The sequence below is a fragment of the Podarcis bocagei genome, assembly GCF_964188305.1.
Source record: "Podarcis bocagei genome assembly, chromosome: 2".
Taxonomy (NCBI): domain Eukaryota; kingdom Metazoa; phylum Chordata; class Lepidosauria; order Squamata; family Lacertidae; genus Podarcis; species Podarcis bocagei.
In genome coordinates this window covers 50,833,211-50,849,896 of record NC_138126.1, presented here as the reverse complement: position 1 = coordinate 50,849,896, position 16,686 = coordinate 50,833,211, and the positions used below count along the sequence as shown (strand labels likewise).

Sequence of the window (16,686 nt, the reverse complement as noted above, 5' to 3'; positions counted from 1 at the left end):
ACTTGCAGTCATATCCTTTTCGTCACTGAGTGCTTTATATTGCTTCCTGCATATTACTGATGTTACAAACATATTCAATACTGAATAATTAGCATAAGTGATGCTAGCTTTTTAAAAAGATTTAAAGAATAATCCAGCTGTTACTGTTATCAGGAAAAACACAATTTTTCCTAAAACAAATAGCTGGATATCTGCATGCCTGCTCCCTCAGCTAAAGATACTGTGGTCAAGAGAGGACAGAGATCCAGCAGACTTGCCAAACTGATTCAAAATATCCTGCTTTTTGAATTTCTCAGGTCCTTGCAAACATTACCTCTGGTGGCAAGAGAATGGTTATGTGACATGTGTTTGATCTCATAGCAAAGCCTTGAATGAAAGGAAATAGGGCTGTGCCAAACTAAAGTAATTAAATTATGATCTTTGGGGATAATTTGCTTGTGCCCATTTCCTATCTGGAATATAGTTTTAATGAAAGGTAGGACAGAAATGCTGAAAATAACAAATACATGCTATGCTGAATAAGGCCCATCATGTTCAGAACAATTTGCCTCCAGCTGGCTGGGGTGCCAGCCCTAATTAGCTCTGAGAAGTGGTGACTTGGAGAAGGGCCACAATGCACACGCAAATCTAGCATGGCCTACCCACTGCATGCTGCTTCCCAAGACTTTTTACTTCACCCCCCTAACCAAGCATCTGCCCATCCCTGCTAGCCTTTGACATTACCCTACCTCAACACATCAGTTAAGAACCATTATTTGCTACTATTCAATCAATTGGAATTATGGAGACAGGTGTTCGAGGACACAAAAAGACCAGAGAGGTGTCGAAACAGAAAGACAGAAGACTATATAACACACGGAATTAACACTGTTTATGGATGGAACACAGCTGGAAGAGTGGCACCCCAGAAACTGAACTGGTGTTTAGAGTCTAACTAGCTACTGTCATGTTACACGTATATTACTTTAATGGCAGAAGTGGTCCAGGGCAGTTCAAAAAGTGGGGTCTCCTAAATAACAACATTATTCCAAGTTTATACTCACAGTTAGCATTTCTGTACAGAAGAAAGGGCTCGTGTAGTTGAAACTCCAAGTCTTTGTTTACAGGCTCAACCAAGTTGTGCATATTCAGTCGATTCACAATTGTGAAGCCATGGTAAGGTGACGCAGACCTGTTATTTCAAGAGAATAACAAAACAACTGTGTAAATCAGTGGTGGCCAAACTTGGCCCTCCAGCTGTTTTGGGACTACAATTCCCATCATCCCTGACCACTGGTCCCGTTAGCTAGGGATGATGAGAGTTGTAGTCCAAAAACAGCTGGAGGGCCAAGTTTGGCCACCATTGGTGTAAATGCATAACATGGATATCCAGAGGAAAAAAACTATTAAATAAATGCATTATATGAATAACAACCTGCTTTCAGGAAAATAATCAATAGCAATGATGGTGATGAAATGTATCCAACGCTATCACTCAAATGATGGTGAAGCAGAATGGGGGAGGGTTTCAGCTCTTTGGAGAACTTTTTTTTAATTTAATAATTTTTATACCACTTCACAAGAAAAATTCTTTGCAGAAAGGGGGCTCCAGTGGGCAGGTAGAATCACCAAATTGCTTCCCTCCTGGTTCTGTTGACAGAAGCTTTTCCATCAGCAATTACTCCTTTGGGAATATCCAAATGACTTTAGTAAAATCAAAATGCCATGCAAGCTTGCTATTTGAAACACAAGGTGTTTCACAAGCATAAGGAATTCTGGGAGTGGTGCTGTTCTGTGAACTATTGTTCAGTGGCTAATTGGAGATATTATTCAAGAGCTAAGACAAAAGTTCATGCAAGAAGAATAGCACTCCTCCTAAATCAGAGAACACACATGTGCCAAGCTCACAGACTGGTACCTTTGGATCTAACCAGATGAATTGTTGTATTTCTGTATCTGACTATCAAAAAGATAGCAATGATTAGTCTAATTAGTCTAATTAGCAATATTGTAACTAAAACTAGGGGAGGGGAAGAAGAGATGCACAATCTTTTTTAAAAAGAAAGAAAGAAAAGAAAACTGATTTTCAAGGCTACTCCAAAGAGGATTAAATTCATTCTTCTGCTTTATTTAAAATTATATAGCAAGTTTCACATGACATGAAAAAACACCGAAGGATACTTTGGTATGCTTACAACCTTGTATGCAAAACTTTTAGAGCAGAATGCTAGCATTTCAGGTTATCAATAGCAATTCAGAGAGAGGGAGTGGGAAACATAACTTGTAGAGGCACACTTAAATCCAATTCTCAAACTTTTCATAAATGCTAATTCTTGCCCCCCCCCAAAAAAAAAACAGAACAGTGCAAGTATAGAGTCACCCCCACCCCAAAATACACTTCAGAAAGCACTTCAGGATCAAAAGTATCAAATATACCAAAAATAGCTATAAAGTATGTATTTTCAATGATGAGCTATTTTCTAGGAAAAAAACGTTATTGCAAACATACCCTTTCTTATATAAATAAAAAGTATATCTGTGTTAAGAACAGCTGTGTTTGAAACCAAATTAAATAACAATAAATTAAATATCTATTGGGAATGCAAGAGAAAAACGACACAAACTGCATTCTAGCACACTGTTAAGCATGCTATCCCATAAAGTTAACAGGCCTAAAGTGTCATTGGGCTGTGTCTGAGAAACATAAGAGGTCACTTTAATACATACTTTCTTCTTAATTTTCTACATCTATTATAACAGATGGACTAACAGCCTGAGTTAGCATGTCAAAAATAATTAAAATTCAAGTGAAGTCATGATTACAGCAGTAAAGGTCTGGAAATAGCATGTGTAGAAAGCCCAAAGGCATTACAACAGTGTAAACAAGAAGAGTGACATTTTTGGTTTTGACTTATTTTATCTAGATCTCTAAAAAGGTTTCGGAGAAAACTGATCATATTGATATTTTTCTTGCTGCCCAAAATAAAATAAATGGTTCACAAGAACAGTTTTAAAAGCACTGCTAGCATTAAAGCATTACTGAGAAGACTGTTATTAAAGAGTTACAGTGGTGCCCCGCAAGACGAATGCCTTGCAAGACGAAAAACTCGCTAGACGAAAGGGTTTTGCGGTTTTTGAGCTGCTTTGCAAGACGAATTTCCCTATGGGCTTGCTTCGCAAGACAAAAACGTCTTGCGTTTTTTGCAAGTTTGTTTCCTTTTTCTTAACACCGTTAATACAGTTGTGACTTGACTTCGAGGAGCAACTCATAGAACGCGGTGTGGTAGCCTTTTTTGAGGTTTTTGGTGATTTTTGAAGCTTTTCCAAAACTTTTCCGACACCGTGCTTCGCAAGACAAAAAATTCGCTAGACGAAAAAACTCGCGGAACGAATTAATTTCGTCTTGCGAGGCACCACTGTATTTTTTAATCCTTAACTGTATACATGTACACAAGCAGAAGGAAATCAGAACAGCACAATCCTAACCATGTCTCCTCAGAAGTAAGTCCTTTTGAATGCAATGTGGATTACTTCCAGGTTAGTAGGGTTAGGACTGCTGCCTTAAGTACCAGGAAATAGGCCTGGAAGCCTACATTAAACTGTACAGACCACAAAGCACCCATCTCATCTTCTACGGATAACTGAGCGGGTCAGAAAAGGACTCTCATGTTCTGCACCCTCCAAGTTATATGTAAGGACAATACCAACTAGGGTCCTTAGAGATGTCCAGTATGCATGATAAGAGGGGTGAGAGTGGCAAGTTCAAGAACGGAAACAGAGAGTTAAAGACCCTCAGCCAACAGACAGAGTAGTTAAAAAGCATGCATATTCAGTTGTAACCTGACACTCCATCTGTAACAGTCAACCATTAGAATGAAGCACACAGCATATCTATGTTACAGGCCTAAGTAAACCCAAAGATTAAATTGCTTTGGTGATGAACACATTTTCTATTCTCATCACCCACAGATTGCAACACTCTGCTGACCACAAGTGTCCACTACCTTGTAAAGTGATTCTCCGTGCCACCTTCAAGCACCAACTCATCCTCTAAATATTTCCAGCAGTTAAAGTTGGCCTCCTCCCTCAAAAAACTCCTACAGCTCTATTTCAAGGTTATACCCTCTATTTACCATATATTTAAAATACTCCCTTTAACCTCAAACTCTAGTGTCACACTAAACTATTTCATATAATGATGATACACTGCAACTACTATTATTCTGCTAAACAGCATTTCTATGGCCATTCTTTCAAGCCAGTTTAGTTTCAGTAAGTCAAAATAAAAAGGAAGGAAGGAAGGAAGGAAGGAAGGAAGGAAGGAAGGAAGGGGAGAATATTACATAAGTGTCGTCAGTTACTTACTGTTAATACCAATCCTCTACATCCCCTCTACCATAGGTCTGAAGATACTATGGGAAACTCTCACAGTTATACACTTCCCCTCTTCATTGCAAATTCAATGCTTACTAAAATCAGTCAGGGGGAAAGATACATGACCACTGGCAGAGGCTGCCACCTGAAGAGGCAGCTAAGAACATAAAATGGTCCATCTAGTCCAGCATCCTGTTTTTACAGTGGCCAACCAGATGCCTATATGAGAAGTGCAAAAGCAGAACCTGAAATGGACTAGGTTACCTCCCCTTGGGCCCAGTTCTGCATGGGAACCACTAGGGGTCAACCACTAACATCCATGGAAAGAGTAGCTGAACATTTTTGATGTAATTAAAAATATTAAATCATTATTATTTATATTTATTTGTTACTGACTACAAACATGTCTCTAAGCAGCTAACAGTTATAAAAGCATATCTAATACAAAATATAAAATACATAAAAGAGAATCTTAATAAACCAGAAATGCTCATCTTGCAGCAACATTAAAATCCTACCCCACCCTATTAAATATGGAGACCAAATCTTAACCACATATCACTAGATCATTGTCTTACAACAACCAAAATGACAAAACTTATGTTATTGTCTGTTTTGCCATTATTTACAGAAGGAGTGCACAGACTTGAGGGAGCCATTTCATTTTTTTAACTAGGAGCCTGGTGCAAAAGGCATACAGTTAGCATTCAGAGCCCAGGAATTTGTTATGAGTAGCAGAACTGAACTGGACTAGATGAGCCTCAGGGATCCCTTCAAACTCTACAATTCCAGGAACTGAATTCCACACAAAATCCCTCTCCTGGGTATTCCCACTTTTGTTCATCTCGACTGTATAAGTTAGTGAGGGAGCTGTTTTGTTGCTGTCACTGTTAATCAGCTGGGGAGTCAGAAATCCTTGCCAATCTACTTCAAATTGTTAAGAGGTGTACAGTGGAACCTCGTGTAACTGATGGGATCCGTTCCGGAGGCCCATCCGTAACACAGAACTGATGCAAGCTGAAGCGCCGCGTCTGCACAGGCGCGCAATTTAGCACTTCCGCGCATGCACGAGCAGCAAAACCCAGAAGTAATCCGTTCTGGTACTTCCGGGTTGCCGCAGGATGCAAGACGAACACATGCAACCTGAAGCGGACACAACATGATATGACTGTACCAGAAGATCCCAATCTACCTCCTGCATGCCTGTAATTTACAGTGCACAATTCACATCATATCCAGGTTATGTCCTTCCTTGTGGAACTTACAATCTAATTATTATTGTACATTCTACAGGAGCGCCTGTAATATGAAACTAACAAGTTTAATAAATAAGAAGAATTTTGACTGTGGGGGAAACAAATGGTAGAGAGGGAAAGCAGAAGTAAGAAACGTGAGGGCTCAAAAAACCAAGTGCATATTAAGGTTGCCTTTTACTTGGGGATAAGGACTAAACAAATTAAGCCAAAGGCTTCACAGGAAAGGCGCATCATGATGAAGGATTTGAAGGGAGACAGTGCTCTGGGCATAGGCACCAGCAAGGAATGTATAGAATGGAACTTCTGGGAGGGCTGAAGGGATAAATTTTGAAGAACAAAAAGTCACAGGCATGTATATAATGGAAAACAAGGGTAAAAAGAAAAGATGTTGCACAAAGAGTAAAAGATAACAAGAATTTTGTGGCAGATGCTGAAATGAAGCCAATGAAAAGCTTTATTGAGTTATAAAGCTTTCCACACTGAAGGGATATGCCACAAGGCATGTCCTGTGAGAATTTGGCTAAACTGGCTGTGATTATCCAGGAAAGATTTATCTGGTTCACAGGGGGGGGGGGGGATCAGTGAAATTTGAAAGAGGCAAATTTAGTGTGAAAACAGTTACTAGGAAAGTATTTTCTTTCTTTATTTAAGCATACTATAGCCATTTCAATTGTGTACAGTACTAGTTACTCCTTCTTAAGAAGGATATCCAAGAATTGGGGCAGGTGAAAATACCATTTAATGTGACCAAGGAACAGGGAGGTTCTTCCACACAAACACCAGAATTTGAAGCATATTTGTTTACATAAAAGATATGACAAATTTTTAAATAATATCATATATAGGGTTGCTAACACCAGCACAACACCGTAGCATGTAAGCTTTCCTGAAAACCTTGTTTATCAAAAGAAAGCCCAAATTTGTTTTTTTAGAACTGCAGGTAGGGGAAAATAGGCATGTTCTATTTGAACAGCAAATAGTTTTGCAATTCATAGTGTTGGAAGCAAAACTGACTCTAGAATAAGATTGATATACACTTACCTTTTATATACAAATAAAGTACCTTCAATGTCAGTCTTCTCCTATAACAAACAATAAGAAATTGTAGCAATAAATTAATTTAAGCATTACAGCCCCTGCTTTATTTATTTTCTTACATTTATATCCCATCTTTTTTCCACCATGGAACCCAAGGTGGTGAATTTGTGGTTTCTAAACAATTGCTGACCAGAACTGCTTGTTTTCAGCTCAAGTGCCTTCAGCTCATTCCCTGAGCTTTACATTTAACATAAAATTATAACTATAGCACTTAATGGATCCTAGTTATTTTCATGGTTAAGAATACAATTTATGGCTGAATTCTAAGACTCGCTGTGCTGTCAAGAAGATGGCTGAGTTGTACATACTAACATCTGCTCCAACATAATGAAAACAAACCCTGAAATTATGCTAGAGGTCTAGAAAAATACATTAATACCAATGTTTATACATGGTGGCATTTAATATTGCTGTATATAATGTAAGGTGACTCCAAGCAGGAAGGCACAGCATTCCATACAATATTTAGAACTTTAAAAAAATCTATGGTGGATTCGTTGGCATGGTTCAAAAGGTAATCATAAATAAATAGGGTGTTAAATTGCATGTACTTTTACATTTGATCTGTCATGCTAAATTCGTATTAAAAACCTGAAGTTAAATATTTGTTGTTTTTCCATGAATTCTGTGGGCAACTAGGGAGAGATAAAGTGAGCTATTCAATAGCATCACCTACACCACACAATGGGCAAATAAGATAAATCAGAAAGTCAAAGTCACTGCAGAATTGCAGTCTGCAATTTTTTTTAAGCACATGAGGTTTTCCACATTACCATTCTGTTTCTGAGTCAGGGGTTGCCAAGATGATGCCCACAGACATATACATGCCTGCAGAGGTTTTCTTTAGAGCCCATAGGGTCCCCTGCCTCTGATGAAATTACCGTATTTTTCGCTCTATAGGACGCACTTTTTCCCCTTCAAAAATGAAGGGGAAATGTGTGTGCGTCCTATGGAGCGGAGAAGCAATAGCCCCGTGACCCTCTCCCGGCTGGAGAGGTGGCGCGCAGCTATGGCAGGAGCCTCTTTAGCCGCACACCACTTCTCCAGCCGGGAGAGGGTCGCGGGAGGCTTCTTTAGCTAAACAAGCCCCCCGAGACCCTCTCCCGGCTGGAGAGGTGACGGGCGGTTTTGGCAGGAGCCTCTATAGCTGCGCGTCACCTCTCCAGCCGGGAGAGTGCGCACGCAGCTAAAGCAGCCCCCCGCGACCCTCTCCCAGCTGGAGAGGTGACGCGCAGCTATGGCAGGAGCCTCTACAGCTGCGTGTCACCTCTCCAGCCGGAAGAGCGCGCGCACAGCTAAACAAGCCCCCCGGGATCCTCTCCCGGCTGGAGAGGTGACGCACGACTATGGCAGAAGTCTCTTTAGCCGCGCACCACCTCTCCAGCCGGGAGAGCACGCGCGCGGCTAAAGCAGCCCCCCGCGACCCTCTCCCAGCTGGAGAGGTGACGCGAGACTATGGCAAAAGTCTCTTTAGCCACGCACCACCTCTCCGGCAGGGAGAGCGCGCGCGCGGCTAAAGCAGCCCCCTGCGACCCTCTCCCAGCTGGAGAGGTGACGCGCGACTATGGCAGGAGCCTCTATAGCTGCGTGTCACCTCTCCAGCCTGGAGAGCACACGGGGGGCTATGGCAGGAGCCTCTCCACTGCGCGCCTTTCCCCACTCCCCGACCTGCTCTTTGGGGCTGGTGGTGGGCTTCCCCCTGCCAGCCACAAAGAGCAGGTCGAAAGGAACCTGAAGCCTGGAAAGCGAGAGAAGCCTGGTGCCCACCGACCCCTCTCGCTCTCCAGGCTTCCAAGGTAGCCGCCTGAAGGCGACTAAACGGCACCTTGTTTTAGAGGGGGAAAACAAGAGGGGGAAAATTCTCCCCCTCTCTGCGCAGCGCCTCCTGCCGCTTCGCTGAAGGGGTGCTGGGCAGAGAGGGGGAGAATTTTTTTTCTTGTTTTCCCCCCTCTAAAACAAGGTGCGTCCTATTGTCCGGTGCGTCCTATAGAGCGAAAATACGGTAATATTGGAAGAATAATTGTAGCCAATAGACTAGGTTGTGCTATGTGTTGTGCCCACAACAATTTATCTGGTGAGCAAATGTGCCCATGGACCCAAAAAGGCTGGTGACCTCTATTAAGAGCTATAGACTGTAATATATACTGAATATTAAAATGGTGTATATGTTTGCAAAACTAAGATTTTTAAAGTTAATGGATGACTGACCACAGTAGTCTCTCAAGCATTACTCATTGCAGAGACAACTTGCATGGGAGAGATGAAGTGGCATGCAAGTTTCAAAATATGCTTGCAATAAGAAAAAGTGCAAACAAAATCAAATCAAAATATGAGATCACTGGAGACAAATCAGAAAAACTCAGTAGAACACAGTTTTTCAAACTGCAATGTGTAGGTGTGTAGTGCGAACACTCCCTGCGCTCCTCCCAGGGCTGGAAAGGGGTTAGTTTAACCTCTGGTTTGCTAGTAAAACTGAATTACTGTGTTGTGAAATGATGTCTAAAAGTGTGTCACCAACATGAAAAGTTTGGGAAGTTCTGCAGTAGAAGACCAAAGGAAAGAGCGGTAACCCATTCCTTGGTAACATGTTACCACTATGTTACCATTCCTTCGTAACATAAGTGGTAACGTAGGCTCACTAAAGAGCAAAAACGATCAAGAGAGTGTGCTGCTATCTTGGAAGAGATTGCTTTAAAGACTGCGCACAACAGCAGAAAAGGCTCTTACCCACATATTCTCCATCCTAATATCTGAAGGCAGGAGGAGTGGAAAAGTTCAGATGAAAGGAGGTGGCCTTTAAATGGCTGATACCGACCCATTTAGGAAAAGAAGTTTCTGCTACCTCTGTCAGCGAGGCTCTCTTGGTAAATATGATGCAGTGCTTCTAATGAATCCCAAAACTTACTGTGCAGATAGTTCAGTGAACACAAAGGAATTTTTCATACACTAAAATTTTTCCCACATATACATGTTATTCCTAAATTTGCATGACTTGTTGAAATAGTGGAGAGGGTAACAGCTGTGTTTGTTTGTTATTGCAACCTATATGTTTGCACCACTAACCACCATGCAGAAATGTCCTGCAAGGGAAGGTGGGGAGCAGTAAAATTATTGCAAGCTATACCATAGCTCAGTTGTAGAACACATGCTTTGAATACAGAAGGCCCAGGGGTTCAATATCATCTCCAGGCAGGGCTAGCAAAGACTCCTGTCTGAGAGTGTCTGAGAGCCGCTGCCAGTCAGTGTAAACTATACTGGCCTGTATCTGACTCAGTATAAAGCAGCTTCCTATACAGTGAGAACAGAGATGGAATATGCCACACTGCTCAATGAAAAAAGATGTAATTCAACTTCTGATTTGGTCCTAAGAAGGGTCCAAGCCTTGTCAATCCACATGGAACAGGTCATGAATTCTGGATGACAATGACCTAAAATCCTGTTTGGGTACAGTTGTGTGCAATTAAAAATGTATAAACATTCCCTAGAAAGGACAAGTACTTTCCACCTTGCGATCTCTTTCATGTCTAAGTAAGAAGCTGAGTGCAACTGCAGAGTCTTCACCAGTCCAGTAATGCCCCCTTTAAAACAGAGATGGGGAACTTGTGACTTTCCAGCAGTTGGGTGGGTTACAACTCCCATTAGCCCTGACCACTGAACATGCCAGCTGGGACTGATGGATGTTGGGAGTCCAACAACATCTGGAGGTGCACAGGTTCCACACACCAGCTCTAAAATATGTGGTTAAGTAGGAAACAGTGTAGGTGGGAGCTCTGTTATTTATTTATTTATTTAGCCTACCTTCCCCCAAGTAACTCAGAGGTCTTTCCACAACCACATGTTTTTTTTTTCTAACAACAGCCCTATCACACAGATTAGACTGCAAAATGGTGATGGGTTGAAATCCACCTTCAAACAATCCTCAAGCTTTGTGGCTGAGTGGGGATCTGAACCTGCGTATCCCTCATCCTAGTCTGAATCATAGTGATAATCAGATAATCTAAAAGAAAGCCTTGAACTTGGGCTGGCTCCGACCTATCAAGGAAAGGAGGAGAAATGTACACAAGTCAAGCTGGAATCCTACTTGGTTCAGATGAAGTTCAGTTCCAGCTTTCATAATCCTGCACTATATAATTAGAACCTGTCATTAAACCTTGCTCTCTCACAAATATACATGCACACCAACAGATATGAGCCCTGACAGTATACACACACCAACAGTACATAAGCCATCATTCTCTGGATCCATAATTTCAACAACTAATGCAAATCTGAAGGCTGGCCAGGGATGCTATTTCATATTTTGGAGAGGAGGGGACAGCAAGATCCAGTAAGACCCATTCTAGGATGTGGGCATGGCTAAAAGCAGCATTTTAGGCATATGCAGTCTTCAGAATCTGTGGACCAGCAGCCAGCCACAAGGGCCTCCTAGGACTCAGAAAAAGCACCGACGGAAAGAAAAGTTCACTCCAGTACTAGTTCCTACCAGCAGTTTTTAAACCACCCTCAACTGAGGCCGGCTAATTCGAAAGGGTGTGTTAGGCGCTAACTAATCCGTCCTGAATTTTGAGCCCAGCGAGTTAGTGGCAGGAGGAGGAGGAGGAGGAGTTGGAGGAGAGCAAGAGGAGGAGGTGAACCACGGAAAACCAAGGGAGGTGGGCGTGTTCCCCAAGAGCGGCGTCAACCGGACCGGGCAGCCTCCTCTCTTCTCCCCCACCGAAAACATCCCTCTGCGGACAGTCGAGGATATATAGGAGGGATGGGGAGGGAAAGCCGCACGTGCGCGGCCGCCCCCAACCCAACCCAACCCACCCTCTTTCCTTGCGGGGGGCAGGCGCCAAGCGAAGGCGCTTTTGTGCGCCTCTTCCATCGGGACCTTCCTTCTCTGTGAGCCTTTGGACCCCGCGAGGAGACTTTGGACGAGGGCGGGTGGGGTGGAGAGGCAGAGAGAAAAGGGTTAACAGCCGGGGCTGAGAGGGGGGCGCCCCCGGCCGGCCGGCCCCCCCGGTCCCCCGCTCAGCGCCCCACTCACCCACTCGTTGGCCTTGGGGCTGAAGCGGTACAGGGCCACCTGGCCGGTCACGTCGGCGATGCTGGTGATGTAGGGGTCGTTCTGCTTTAAGGCCGCCAGGCTCATGTCCTGCCCCGCTTTGCTCAGAGACTCCATCTTGGACCCGGGATCTCAGCCGCGGCGAAGGGGGGGAAAGGAAGGAAGGAAACAGCCAGCCCAGCCAGCCAGCCGCGCGGAGGAGCCCTGTGCGCAGCGCTTCCTCACCCGTCGGCCGGAAACCGCTACCCTGCGCCTTCGGTTCCGTCGCTGCAGCGCGTAGGGTCACGGGAGTCCTACAGGGGTTCCTGAGGATACTTGGTCTCTGGTCGCTCTGTCTTGTCCTCGTTTCTCCACACGCCCAGGCTTGGCCAGTTTTAGAATCGAAATGCGTCGCCCGCCCCCCACTCACCCAGAAATAAAACCCAGCTATATAACCAAACCAGCTCCTGGCAGAAATGCCAGGAGCTCAGAAACACATCAGAAGTAAAGTGAATCCGTCGCTTTCTCCTGCTGGAGCCTCTTCAAGCTGAAGATTTCATAAGTTATTGTTGGTTCTCAAATAGTTCCACGGTTTTTGTTTGTTTGGCGAAAATGTAACTACTGTACGTTTAAGAAAGCCCTGAATGTAATGACACCGTTTTATTATCAACTATTTTAATTAAAAGCTAATCACGAATTCAGTATAGAAGTGGGGAGGTGTGTAGGAAGAGGGGAAGGGAGGGGTTTTACGGTTTATCCAGATTTGGGCACCGGCACCTATTTTTTTATATATAAAGAAAGCACTGGCTTCATGTAAATAGCTTTGTGAAAAGCAGCACTGCTTTCCAAATCTCTTAGCATTCTGGGATCATTGGAAGTCAGGATATTTTTGTTTTGATTTGTTTTGCATTCCACTCTGCCAAATGAAGAACGTGAAGAACACTTCATTTATAAAAACACATAGGATAACAATGAATAATCTACCAAGTATAGCCATGTATAGCCTTAGGTTCAAACAGGAGCATAATTACTAGTTTTTGTTTTACTTCCAAAACTGATAGCCATGCTCAATGTACAGCAAAGGTAATTTGACATTATGCAAATGTAATTTTACAAGTATGCAAATCCACCTTAAGTTGCTATTTCTCAACTGACTTACCTCCTGGAATGTTTGTGAGGATGGAATGTGGCTCTGAGCTCTGTGGAGGAAAAGCGGCATATACATGAAATAAAGCAGACTTTTTCAATTGTTTTGTTCTACAGCTACCATCTGGCCCAACATACATGGCTGTGCTGGCTGGGACTGATAAGGGTTGTAGGCCGAAACAGCTGGAGGACACCAGGTTGGCAAAGGTTACAGTAAAGCATGGGAGGAGCTTTCAAATCAAGTCTTTATTGTTATGGTCAATGACTACCATTAAACAATCAAATTAAGAAGCACATAGATGTTTGTCCAGATGTGCATAGTTGGATATAATAAATAAAAGTAAAACAGAATAAAATAAAATGAACATAAAAAAAAGTTATGGTCACGTAATGATCTCCAAAGAAGAAAATTACAAGATGTCTGGAGTCAGTTCTGTTATGTACAGTACTGAAGTTTTCACCCTGGGCCAGCAGGGGGATACTGTAGATAGTTTTCACTCAGGTCCGCATATGCAAATAAGGAATTGAAAGTGACGTTACAAAAAGTTGTTACTGTTGCTTTGTAGTTGAGCTCTATATAAGCAGGTTGGCTGAACCCTTCAGTCCAGTTCAGTTCAGGCCTGTGAATAAACAAGAGCTGTCTGAAGAATCGCTGTGTCGGATATGTTCTCCCACAACGTAACAAGCTCCTGATGGGGTTTGCTTGCTGCAAATGAGTATTTGGCCACTGAGAGTGATAGATGTGTTTTGATCTGAGGTGAGTAAAAGAATGTAAAATGCATCTGATTGTCCTGTGTTTGATGAAAATTTTTCAAAGACCTCAGTAAAAGGAGCAGTAGAGGAGGGCACAAGTCGCCATCTTGACCTCTCCAGAGGTACAGGGAGAGCTTCAAAAAAAGTCACATATTCCAAATGAATGCACCCATTTTGCCTATTGCAGGAACAACAGCAGGAAAGGGCTTTTCAAGCCTTCTTGTGGACTTTTCATAGGAATCTGATTGGCCACTGTGGGAGGCAGATACTAGACTACATGGACCTTTGTTCTGATTCAACCTGGCTCATCTTATGGCCCTGGGTTCACACCTTTGCTGTTAGTTAACTGAGCTTCAGTAGAAACTCAGAATTAACTTCGCCCTCCTAGAGTGTAAAGGGGCTGTGGCAAATGTAAAGAGAAATTCTCAGTGAATGCAGCTTTCAACTTCTCAAGTGCTTAAGTCCCAGTGAAAGTGCAATATGAAGCAGGCTGATACAGAACAGCTTCTGATAATAGAGTATTTTCTTAGTTCTCTAACGCCACTTCTGGTGGATTTCTTATTAGATGCTACTTTCATTAACATAAGAATGCGAGAAAATAATAGGAGCCCGCAGGATCAGGCCAATGGCCCATCTAGTCCAGCATCCTGTTCTCACAGGGACCAACCAGATGCTTGTGGGAAGCCTGCAGGCAGGACATGGGCACAACAGCTCTCTGCCCACCTACAATTCTCAACATCTGGTATACAGAGGCATAATGCCTCTGAAAGGGGAGTTAGAATGTACCTGTCATGGCTAGTAGCCATTGATAGCCCCATCCCCCATGACTTTATCTAATGTCATCTAGGTTTGTGGACATCACTGCCTCCTGTGAAAGTTCCTGTGCAACCATGCACTGTGTGAAGAAGTGCTCTCTTTTATGTGTCCTGAATCTTCCAACATTCAGTTTCATCGACTGTTCATGACAGAGCATGAGAAACATTCATCCACTTTCTCCATGCAATGCATAATTTATAAACTTCTATCTGGTTTTACATTAGTCACTTTTTAATAGATACGGTACATTAAAAGACACAAATAGCAACCATGGTGTTTCAAAATGGACCCTAGAAGCTGGGAGTTTGGTCCCTTGGCAAAGTAATACACTGGAGCCAACATGTCATCTTGGGCTGTCATAATGTTTTCTGTGCACTGCCAGCCACCAAGTTCATAAGGAAAAGACAGTGTGCCTAAGCTTCACAGAAGGTAGCAATGCCACCCACCAATTCTCCCTGTTCCCATCAACCAGTGTATTGGCTCCTTCCATGCCTGCTGATAGAAGTGTGAGGTTGTGTTCTGGAAGAGCAAGCATGTACTCCTTTGAGTGGGTTTGTGAGGTTTGTGTGCACTGGTGTCTCCAGGACCTTGGAGGCGGAGGTGGGGTTGACACCAGCTCAGCATTTGATTGACTCTCTCAGTCATCTCTCTCAAAGGAGAGGCTCATCACTGACAGGAGGAGATGCCAGTTCAAGAGCAGGAGGTGTCTGACTAGGGGTGTATCAGTTTTCACAGGGGTGGAACACTTGTCTTTCAACTTGCTTGATCCCTCCTCAGGATCCAGCGCTCTGTCCCCTGAACAACTGGCCTCCTTCCTGGCCTCTGGTACTTTTGATTTGACCTGGCCCATCCTGCTAGCACCTTTTCCAGGGTTCTTCAGCCCCAACTCCCACAGCTCCTCCTTGGAATCTGACCATGACATCCATTACATGTTCACAGGATTGTTGTAATGATAAAACAGAGCACCAAAACCATGCTACGTTACTGCCTTCATAAAGTATCATAAAGAGCATTGATAAAATAATAATATATATGCACCAAAATCCCCCGCCTTTCTGTTTAAATTTCCATCCTGATATTTGTAGAAGCTGTCATTTGTTTGTTTTGCTCAGGGCTAATCTCAATCAATCACAGTAAATAAACTGTAATGTACAAATGCCCCAAAGAGTTTGCAACACAGAATAATTATTTTTATCTATGTAGACTTGTTTTAGGAGCCTTCTGATTCTTGCATTTGATCCTTAAGTTTACACACCCCCAGGGCTCCAGGAATGGATAAAGTGTGGGGAGGCTAATGTGAATCAATACACACTTCTTGCTCTTTCCTGTGAAGCCAGTGAAATCCTTTAGGAAATAAATGTAGAGTAGGAAACATTAAAGAAATGGTGAATAATTGAAACCATGTAATTTAATAGAGTACAAGTATAACAGCATAGAAGAACAATTTATGCTTCTGTGTGCTCCCCTATGGTTGTGGAATTAACTAACCATAACTAGTGGCTGTTCCAGCTAACAGATGTGAAATGGCCATTGCTGAACAAAAAGGGCTATAAACCACCCTGATGATCCAATAAGAACAGCTGCCGGTGAGCAGCCAGTTTCATTTCTATACCAAGGCTGTTCTCAACACAGCAGTAGGAAAGGTTGAAATAGGTCACAGGCAGCCCTCCTTACATTGCTCAAGAACATTAGAAGGATTAATAATTTATGGATTATCTCCTAGAAACAATGATCTGGTGCAGACAGGTAATCCAATCTCCTGCATCCTTCTGACATGGGATGCCATTTCATCAGGGGATTGTGCAAAGGCGGCAACTTTTCTGGAAAGGCAGCATCGGCCTGCCAGCTGGAGACATACAAATTGCAGGAATTTGCTTCATGAATATGACATCTTCCGTCTGAGGGCGGTAAGTGGTTCTAATGACACAGGTAAAGCTGGAGCTGTAAATGTGCCGCTCACAACTTGCAACCCGTTTTTTTTTTTTTATTATTCTTAAGAGGATCTGTTTTCTTAAGGCAGCTTGTGGTAAAATAAGACATCCTCCCTTGTCATTAACGCTGCTAGCCAACTACAGATGCAATTTGCATTTCTGTTCTGCTTCTTTTTGTGTAAGAGTCGAGAAAGCTGCTGATTTCTTTGGCGCGTTTAGCAAACTTGCATGCACTTTGCAAAGTGATGAAAGTCTCGACCAATGCAATGGGAACTCTCTTGTTCCCTTACAGTATACAAATATTTGT

At 43.0% G+C, this 16,686-nt stretch overlaps 1 protein-coding gene across 2 annotated transcripts in view; it reads right to left on the bottom strand.

Moving 5' to 3' along the window:
- DCP1A (decapping mRNA 1A) overlaps positions 1-11,957 on the bottom strand; it is a 38,008-nt gene extending 26,051 nt beyond the window's left edge. The window contains exons 1-3 of one of the 2 annotated variants that reach the window (XM_081185256.1): positions 11,737-11,957; positions 6,651-6,691; positions 1,044-1,171 (exon numbers count right to left, since the gene is read on the bottom strand). In XM_081185256.1, coding sequence (XP_081041382.1) covers positions 1,044-1,171; positions 6,651-6,691; positions 11,737-11,871 — 304 coding nt within the window. In that variant the 5' untranslated portion in view covers positions 11,872-11,957. The remainder of the gene's footprint in view (positions 1-1,043; positions 1,172-6,650; positions 6,692-11,736) is intronic. The other variant, XM_081185255.1, reaches the window with a different exon arrangement.
- Between the last annotated feature and the right edge of the window lie 4,729 nt (positions 11,958-16,686).